At 43.6% G+C, this 10,234-nt stretch overlaps 1 protein-coding gene across 1 annotated transcript in view; it reads left to right on the top strand.

The window, feature by feature from the left end:
* Positions 1–369: 369 nt before the first annotated feature.
* LOC138955354 (uncharacterized) overlaps positions 370–10,234 on the top strand; it is a gene marked incomplete at its 3' end in the record, with an annotated part of 22,187 nt that continues 12,322 nt past the window's right edge. The window contains exon 1 of the mRNA XM_070326969.1: positions 370–409. Coding sequence (XP_070183070.1) covers positions 370–409 — 40 coding nt within the window. The remainder of the gene's footprint in view (positions 410–10,234) is intronic.

Below are 10,234 nucleotides of genomic sequence, written 5' to 3'. Positions count from 1 at the left end.
CCCCAAAAAACATCACCCACCCACAAAACACACACACACACACACACACACACACTACCACACACACACACACTACCACACACACACACACACACACACACACACACACATACACACACACACGCACACACACACACACACACACACACACACACACACACACACTAAACACAAATGTTCAGCTGAAATGTTTCAAACGAGGAAAAACTAAAGCATGTTTATGACTTTGCATTTTTATCTACGAAAAAATGAACAAAATACACTGATGACTAGGAACATTCCAAACTTGAACCCAAGCTGCCAGGTAAATAATGATGATGACAGAAGCTGACGCGGGTCGATCGATAATTTCGTAACGGGGAATGAGAAATGACTGAAGGTGTCATCGCGCGTCACTACACCGCCGGAAGTGAGATAAAGGTGTGAACAGAGATGGCGGAACGGAGTCAGCGCTGGGTGACTCCACTCGTTTATAATGCATCAGCGCACCTGTGGGCATACACCTTTCAGTCTCTTTAGCGTTGGGTGCTGTTCCTCCCTGTGTTGAATGTATTCACTTACTTTTTTTGAGAGACTGAGGGGGGGGGGGGGGGGGGGTTGGGGTAGCATGGGTGAGGGGGGGGGGTTGTGTTGGAAGAAAAGGTCAGAGGCTAGAAATAGGAGGGGGAGGGGGTTAAGGGTGTGTGTGTGTATGATTGTGTGTGTGTGTGTGTCATTGCGTGTGTGTGCGTGCGTGCGTGTGTGTTTGTGCGTGCGTGTGTGTTTGTTTGTGCGTGCGTGCGTCCGTGTGTGTGTGTGTAATACCTTTTAACGCAAATACAGTACATTGTAACAAACTTGCGTTGAGGAATTGCATATTGGTATACAAGGCTTAGAACCATGTCTGTAGACCTCAAAATGCGCAGTTTGGGGAAACTCGAAGCCAACCTAAGGGGCTCCGCTCACATATGTACGACGGGTCACGACCTTTTCCTTTGTCGCCAAATACCAACAACTCCGCGGCATGTTGAAGCAGGCCTCAACACTAAGGAGCTCCGCTCACCTATGTAACTTCAGCAGGACCGACGACGCACTGCAGATTATCTCAGCCCGCTACACGTTGCATGAAAGAGAAACAGGCCAAGTACTCGTCATAATCTCTATCGCGGCACAAATAATAGGCCGTGCGTCGTCTGTGCCGCTGAAACTGCGCAGATATATTCTGCCCATTAGGGGCTCCACTCACCTATGTAACTTCAGCAGGACAGACGGCGCACTGCAGATTATCCCAGCCCGCTACACGTTGCGTGAAAGGAAAACAGGCCAAGTACTCGTCATAATCCCTATCGCAGCATCAATAATATGCAGTGCGTCGTTGGTGCCGCTGACTCTGCGCAGGTATATTCTGCCCTTTACCACACCTTAATTTTTCTTGCTTGTCAACATTTCGGCAAACACTGCCGTTTTTACTCCCCCTAGCCTGATTCCACGACACCCCCCCCCCCCCCCCCACACACCTCACGCAAGATTGTATCTGTACTGAGCTTGTCGAAATCTGTTGTGCATTTATACTCCGGAAATTACTGTTTAAGGGCAGAATATACCTTCGCAGTTTCAGCGGCACAGACGACCCACTGCTTATTATTTATGCCGCGATAGGGATTATGACGAGTACTTGGCCTGTTTTCCTTTCATGCAGTGCGTCTTCGGTCCTGCTAAAGTTACTTACATAGGTGAGCGGAGCTCCTTAGTGTTGAGGCCGGGCCTGCTTCAACACGTTGAAATTTAAGCTCATGCCGAGGAGTTGTTGGTATTTGGTGACAAAGGAAAAGGTCGTGACCCGTCGTAATTTGCATAACGCTACAAGAGCAGGTCATGACCCCTCTTTTTCAGCCAAGTTTGTCGGATCGACAAGGTGTAAAGTACCGGGGGTAAATAGGGGTACATGGAGAGTCGAAGGCTGTACACGATTAAAAGATATATCTTGGGGGAGATATTGTTTTACTGACTTCCGAGTAATATTTAATGAACGTGCTTGCGAATGGAATTAGCGAAATTGATTCAAATTCGCAAAAACTACCTGTGATGACGAGTGTTTTAGTGTGCTTGTTTTTGTGCCCCAGAGAGAGGGAGGAAGGGGAAGGAGGGAGGGAGAGAGAGTCAAGTCAAGTCAAGTCAAATTTTATTTTCAGGGAACCCCATGGGGGTACTTGAAAAGAAAAAAAAGAAAACAAATTAATAAATACAAAAATACTAGAACAATAAAGAGAGGAATGCAGGTATTCCGTCAATACATACACACAAACCCGCTCCGTTGTAAAAATAAAATATCAAATAACTTGTTTTACAATGTGGAAATCAAATCTCCAAAATAATCGTTCTCGTTGTATTTGGCGTAACATCGTGTACACTACATTGGGGTATGCACGTTAAAGATCCCACGATTGACAAAAGGGTCTTTCCTGTCAAAATTGTATAGGCGTAGATAAAAATGTCCACCAAAAATCAGTCAAACAGTTTATTTACCAAATGCAAAGCACAGGATTTTGTTATGGTGTATGCATAAAACTTCACACTCCTTCCACACGCATATATCATAATAAATATGTACAGATAAAGTGTTCAATTTCACTGGGCCTATTTACGTGTGTATACCAACCAGACAGTTCAAAACGGACTGGTTGTTCTTGTGAATACCCGTGTGACCCGGAATAATAGGCCGTGAAAGGTGGATGCAGCGCCTAAAGGCAGTCGATCTACTGGCCGATGTGAATGCGTGATATATTGTGTAAAACATTCCATCTCACACGGCATGAATAGGTAACATGCGCCTTGAGTCGCCTTGTGTGGTGAGATACGTGCGCGATATAAATCCTCGTAAATAGATAAAATAAAATAAAATAAATAAAATAAATAAACATTAAGTGTGGATAAAAAAAAATATATAAAAAAAAATAAAAAACAATCTACTGTTTAAATAATTTTTTTCTTGTTTTGTGCTGTGTGATTTTTTCCCCCTATCAACACCTGTTTAAAATTCTGTTGAAATACCCTTTATCAAGTGAATTAAATTTAACAATACTTTTTTATTTGTTGTTGAAAATAAAAGTTGAAATTTAATTACATTTGGATTTTTTCGATACTTGAGTGGGATATATTTTTGTCTTAATTCGTTAAAGAAATTGCAGTTAAACACATAATGGAATTCATCACCAATATCGCCATTATTGCACTTTGTACACACTCGTTCCTTCTGTATTATATTTATAAACCTTCCTGTCTGAATTGGTAACTTGTCAGCTGCATTCCGGCTCAGGTTTAACGATTTGTAATTAATGAATAATGAATGAAGTCTGTATTTAGCGGTCTGATAAACTCCATGGGGGGTTGGCCATCAGGTGAGAGAAAGGTCACAGAAATAAAAGACACTGTTGCTAACATTTTCCCCACCATAAATTGTGTCGTCAGTAGAATTTAATTCCAAAGTGAAAAAGATCCGTTTTTACCATTTGACCTCATTTCAACATAAGCTCGCACGGTTCTCTCCGTCTTTCAAGTTTGGTCCCTTGCACCAGCTTTTCTGAACTTGGGGGACAGTATTCTTGAACATTACCATTCAGGACTGAACCAAGAGATTAATCATTATATAATATGCTTACGCACAAATTCTGAATGCCAAATAATGTACATACTTATGTCACGATCTTAAGATTGAATACATTTGTGCTCAAACCAACAAAGAGAATCGTGCGTGTGGGAATCGTGACCAAGGGAATCGTGACTTTAATATAGCCTTTTTCTTCGTCTTCTTATTCCTGTTTTGCTTCGTTGTTTGTAATTTGCACATGCTGAGATGCACCGTGATGTTGCGAGGGTGATGTGCAGCGAAAAGGCTCTTTGATGTCAGAGCGGTGATGCTGTTTTTGTGGGTCGTGAAAGGTTTCGGAAAGTGCGTGACAGATAGGATGAAAAAAAGAAGATGAAGAGTTAGTTCGGGATGGGGTGCGAGAGAGAGAGAGAGAGAGAGAGAGAGAGAGAGAGAGAGAGAGAGAGAGAGAGAGAGAGAGAGAGAGAGAGAGAGAGAGAGAGAGAGAGAGCAAGAGAGAGAGAGAGAGAAAAAGAGAGAGAGAGAGAGACAGAGAGAGAAAGCGAGAGAGAGAGAGAGAGAGAGAGAGAGAGAGAACGAACGAACGAACGAACGAACGAACGAACGAACGAACGAACGAACGAACCAACTTTATTTTTCGAGGGTAATGGAGTAGATACAGCAAAGATCTTTTTTCATCCAGCCCTCGCCCAAGAGAGAGAGAGAGAGAGAGAGAGAGAGAGAGAGAGAGAGAGAGAGAGAGAGAGAGAGAGAGAGAGAGAGAGAGAGAGAGAGAGAGAGAGAGAGAGAGATATTCAGATTCAAAACTTTAATACAAAGGGATAAAGGTTTTGGGCGATGCCTAATCTTCCAACCTGTCCCTTTTAGACATACATGACATTATACATTACATTTATATATTTATATAACATGTTTTAAACAGCCAAACAAATAACTAATTAACTAAGAATTTGTAATCAGGTTAAAACTAACAAAAACACTAGCTATAATAACGTGGTTCATGGATTAATAAAATGATGATTAAGATGTGATGCAGTAACAGTTATGATTTTCAAGTGTAGGGAGAGAATTATTGTTGACAAAGATATTTTTGAACGTTTTTTTTAAAAGACGAAATGGTTTGGCATGTTTTACAGTACATTGGAAGTAAATTCCACACAAGCGATCCCCAGTAAGATAAACTAGATTTATACAAATCAATTTTTGGGAGCGGTAGCGTATAGTTCAAAAGCCTCGCTCTACCAGGAGGACGCTCAAACAGGTCTTGGATGTATGAGGGTGTTTCATGGTTGTACATTTTGAACATGAAAACACTAGCATTTAAAAAGAGAGAGAGAGAGAGAGAGAGAGAGAGAGAGAGAGAGAGAGAGAGAGAGAGAGACTCAGACTCAGTCTCAGACCTGTATTACATAAGGATAAAGGTTTCAGGCAAAGCCTATTCTTCCAACCTGTCCTTTATGGAGAGAGAGAGAGAGAGAGAGAGAGAGAGAGAGAGAGAGAGAGAGAGAGAGAGAGAGGGGGAGAGGGAGAGAGAGAGAGAGAGAGAGAGAGAGAGAGAGAGAGAGAGAGTTCTTTTGGTTCTTGTCAACGAAGAACCAACAGAGTTCATTGGTTGGCTAAAGCTGTTTAGGGGAATATGACAAAACCAGTTAAAATCTCATACAAAAATATGTCGTTTGCCTCTTTATAAGGCTTCTAATTTGTCAACAAGTCACGCGAAGAAACGGATTATATTTTTCTTGGCGTTTCATTATGTTTTTTCCTTTCATTTTTGTTTAAATTTAAACTTCTTTTCAACTTGGGATATGTCAGATCAGTTTTATTGAATTCTAAAGGACTTTTCATTGTGTGTTACATTGAACATTCATTTTGAAGCCTGTGTTTCTTATGTCTTGCAAAGAAAAGTTGGGGCTAGTATTTCTGAATTTTATAAAACTGTTGATCAGTGCAAGCCTCTTTGTGTCTTTGTGGGTCTTCCTGTCTATCTGCACTCTCTCTCTCTGTCTCTGTCTCTGTCTCTCTCTCTCTCTCTTCTCTCTCTCTTTGTCTCTCTGTCTCTCTTTCTCTCTTTCTCTGCCTCTCTCTCTGTCTCTTTCTTTCTCTGTCTCTCTCTCTCTCTCTGTCTCTCTCTCTCTCTCTGTCTCGCTTTCTCTGTCTCTGCCTCTCTCTCTCTTTCTCTGTCTCTGCCTCTGCCTCTCTCTCTCTTTAAATGTCTCTCTAAATGTCTCTCTAAATGTCTCTCGCTGTATCTCTCTCTGTATATCTGTCTATTCTGTTTATATATAAGCGTGCGTGAGTGTGTGCCTGAGTTTGTGTGCCTGCGTTTGTGTGTCTGAGATAGAGAGAAGGAGAGAGAGAGAGAGAGAGAGAGAGAGAGAGAGAGAGAGAGAGAGAGAGAGAGAGAGAGAGAGAGAGAGAGACAGACAGACAGACAGACAGACAGACAGACAGACAGACAGACAGAGAAGGGGGGGGGAGAGAGAGGGGGAGAGAGAGAGGGGGGGAGAGAGGGGGAGAGAGAGAGAGAGAGAGCGAGAGAGAGAGAAAGCCAGACCAGACCAGACCAGACCAGACCAGACCAGACCAGACAGAGCGTGGACAGGTGTGTTCGAGCACGCATCAGTGAAATTGCATGCGCACGTGAAAATAAAACAATACCTTTCTCGTTCACGCATATATATATATACGTGCAGAAGTGCTCCCATCAGTCTGTTTTGCCTGCTGATCGTTTGCCACAACACTGGTCCCGAACAACCAATCCACTATAAACTCAACCCACGCCCTGACCTCATTTCCACCTGACAGGTAATTTACACGACAACAACTCAAACAATGCTCCCTCCACCCCCCCCCCCCTTCCAGCCCCCTCTTCTCTCTCTCGCTTCTCCTCCTCCCTCTCCTCACTTTCTCGTCATTCTTTTAGAATCTGATGGTGCATCGTGTGTGTATATATTGTAATTTACTGGACAACTCATACAAGATAACCCCACCACCACCACCACCACCACGCCCCCTCTCTCTCCTCTCTTACTCTCCAATCCTAGGGGTCTCATGTTGTATCCCCGTTGCCATAGCGATGACTAATGAATCGCGACACGCTTTTTTGACGCTCACATTTAATGGGAATGAGAGAAGGGTCAGGGTAGCGAGGACTCTTCGTGGGGGGCGGTGGACATTTTGTGTTGGCAGACAGTTGATGCTGCTGAGGTTTTTTGTTTGTTTGTTTGCTTAACGCCCAGCCGACCACGAAGGGCCATATCAGGGCGGTGCTGCTTTGACATATAACGTGCGCCACACACAACGCAGCACAGGCTTCATGTCCCCGTCGCGATATAACCTTGAATGGTTGAAAACGACGTTAAACACCAAATAAAGAAAGAAAGAAAGGCTTCATGTCTCACCCAGTCACATTATTCGGACACCGGACCAACCAGTCCTAGCACTGACCCCTTAATGCCAGACGCCAGGCGGAGCAGCCACTAGATTGCCAATTTTAAAGTCTTAGGTATGACCCGGCCGGTGTTCGAAACCACGACCTCCCGTTCACGGGGCGGACGCCTTACCACTAGGCCAACCGTGCCGGTGCAACTGAGGTTACGTTCAACCCGAACGAAACAGTATGACCACCAATTTTCATGTGCCAAACATGATTTTGTTCCCCTGTGTGAACGATCGTGTCAACCATCACAGATATCATAATTATGTGAAGGCGTTTGCAGGGAATTAGTGCATGCGTTAACAGTGGAACCCCCCCTTTGAGGCCTCCAGACGGGCGCAATGGCTTGGTGGTAAGACGCCGGCCTCCAAAGCGGAAGGTCGTGGGTTCGAATCCCAGCCGCGCCTGGTGGGTTAAGGTGGAGATTTTTCTGATCTCCGAGGTCAACTTATGTGCAGACCTGTTAGTGCCTTATCCCCCTTCTTGTGTACACGCAAGCACAAGACCAAGTGCGCACGGAAAAGATCCTGTAATCCATGTCAGAGTTCGGTGGGTTATAGAAACACGAAAATACCAAGCATGCTTTCTCCGAAAGCGGCGTATGGCTGCCTAAATGGCGGGGTAAAAACGGCCATACACGAAAAATTCCACTCGAGCTAAAACACGAGTGTACGTGGGAGTTTCAGCCCACGAACGCAGTTCTGTTCATCCATTCCCAGTAACTCTTCCTTATCTTCTCCAGTGTTTTGCGTTTATCTCCCTTCCTTCGTGTGGCGTCAATCCATATTCCCGTTACTATTTTTAGAAGGTCACTGTCCACAACGCTCAATCCATATTCTCGTTACTATTTTTAGAAGGTCACTGTCCACAACGCTCCTCATCTGCTCCAGTGTTTTGCGCGTTTATCTCCCTTCCTTCGTGTGGCGTCAATCGCGTACGGTGCACCACTCGCCCGGCGAAGCGGGTATTCGGCTCTACTTCTTTCCGGCGAAGCCGGCTACCCGACGAAGCGGGTATTCATCTAGTAAAAGATATATACAACAACGATATCTGACATGAACTGTTCGTACTCGCAGATTGTTCTTCGTAAAAAACATGACTTCTCAAATTCGTGTTTGAGGTCATTCCGTCAACTCTCACTTCTTTGTCATTATCACCATGATTTTTTCGTACTCCTAGAGCTTTTGTTTTTCGTAGACACCGTAACTTCTCTAATTGGGGTTCGGGGCTAGTTTATCCCCTGATTAGGTGGGCGGCACTCGGAGGTTGGTCTTTGATGTTTTATTCTATCTTTGCTGGGGTGCGTACGTCGCTGATGTATATTTGATGCCAGACCTATCGTATTTTCTTTGGTGTCTTCACGCTTGCATGATTTTTCATTCATGAGCAAGTTCTGTTAACAGGGCACTTTTGTGATTGTGTGTGTGTCTTTCAATCAACTGCAGTTTGTCCGTCAGTCAATGTAAATGTACCGCCCTGATATGGCCCTTCGTGGTCGGCTGGGCGTTAAGCAAACAAACAAACAATGTAAATTTTATCACGTTTTGTAATGTCTTCCAAATGCATTTTGAGTGTGTTCTTTGTATTCTTTTCAAGGATGGGTTACATTTTGTATGATTTGCTTGTTTTGTTTGCATTTCTTTAAAGATATCGTGTAAGCGATACCCCCCGCGGGTTAGGGGGAGTCCCGTATTGGTTGGGACGAGAAAGAATTTACCCGATGCTACCCAGCATGTCGTAAGAGGCGACTAACGGTTCTGTTTCTCCTTTTACCCTTGTTAAGTGTTTCTTGTATAGAATATAGTCAATGTTTGTAAAGATTTTAGTCAATCAGTATGTAAGAAATGTTAAGTCCTTTGTACTGGAAACTTGCATTCTCCCAGTAAGGTACTTTGTCAGTAAGTACTGGTGTCGCATGACTGATGTGAACCAGTTGATTGGCTAACGGCGATGCGCTAAAACTGTTAGCGCACTCTTGGAGTGCGCTAACTTTTCCACAGAGCGTATTCTTGCGCCCTTTGCCTAAGCAAGACTGTGCTCTCATCCTCAGAATTAATTAATGACATGTAGCTTATATTCTCCACAATACCAAATGACCATAAATTCCCTGCTTCTCAATTAAAGCAGAAGTGGGTTTTTTCTGACAGATTGCATGTGCCTGTGCCAGTGCCAGTGATCTAAAAAAATAGAAGCCGCTGTGTTTCATCTAATTTTCGCCGACTTGCATAGATTCTTCTCATATGCCGTGTTAGTGGCATGTAGCTTATCATCCACATTACCAAATGATGAGTTAGTATACAATTCCCAGCGGCTAACAGAAAACACAAGTGTTATTCCGATAACGTACCAGCAAGACCAGTTTGGAAGACTGACTCGATCGACTCTGTAGCAGACAACACAGAAATACGACTACATCAGTTCAGTAAATGAATGGTTTCAGAATTATTATTTCAAAGCAAGAACAATCGTAATCGAAAACGTGTAAGGTTCAGAACGTTCTTACAGATTTATTAGCAGCCTGCCTTATGCGTACAGACTCAGTGCAGACTGCAGTCGTTCCATTGCCCAGGTTGGCAGGTAGTCTAGCAGACGACATTAACCCCGCTCAGCAAATTAACATGTTGGGCAAATGTGAACGAAAAAACGATGGGGATATAATACGTGTAGGGTTCAGAGCATTCTTACCGTTCATATTTAGTATCAGACTCCCCGATGAGTGAAGATAGAACACGAGAAATATGCCACATTTGTTTTGAAAATGTGCGAACCGTCGAGTCCCGCTTTGAGTCAATTCAAGGGGAGTCACTCCGCATAGTCAATCCGTCGAAGCTCGACTGAAGGTTTCGAATCGCAAATAATGAAGAGCCTTTCTCCGAGTTCAAATGAGGTCTCTCTGAAAGATCATCACTGTTCAGATTAACGCTACACTGGAATTTACCAACAGAAATTAAAATGCGTGTGACGAAAGCACGACACACTTGAGACACCCCACACAAAAGTAGATCTTTACTGTGCACGACCTGACCACACAGTTATGCCTATTCAAATGCGCATTGCAAAATGTGCGTTAGGAATCTTCTTTTTTCTATGGCGGTACTGACAATATCGTTATTGAAACAATCCCAGTGCACTAAGGGATTTATAGAGCAAATCTCGAAAATAATTATTGAACTCAGCGCTATGCGCTTCGTTCAATAATGAATTTTCTCGAT

This window comes from Littorina saxatilis, unplaced genomic scaffold (assembly GCF_037325665.1).
Source record: "Littorina saxatilis isolate snail1 unplaced genomic scaffold, US_GU_Lsax_2.0 scaffold_694, whole genome shotgun sequence".
NCBI lineage: Eukaryota > Metazoa > Mollusca > Gastropoda > Littorinimorpha > Littorinidae > Littorina > Littorina saxatilis.
The sequence above is the reverse complement of the archived record's forward strand: the minus strand, read 5'-3'. Positions and strand labels throughout refer to the sequence as shown.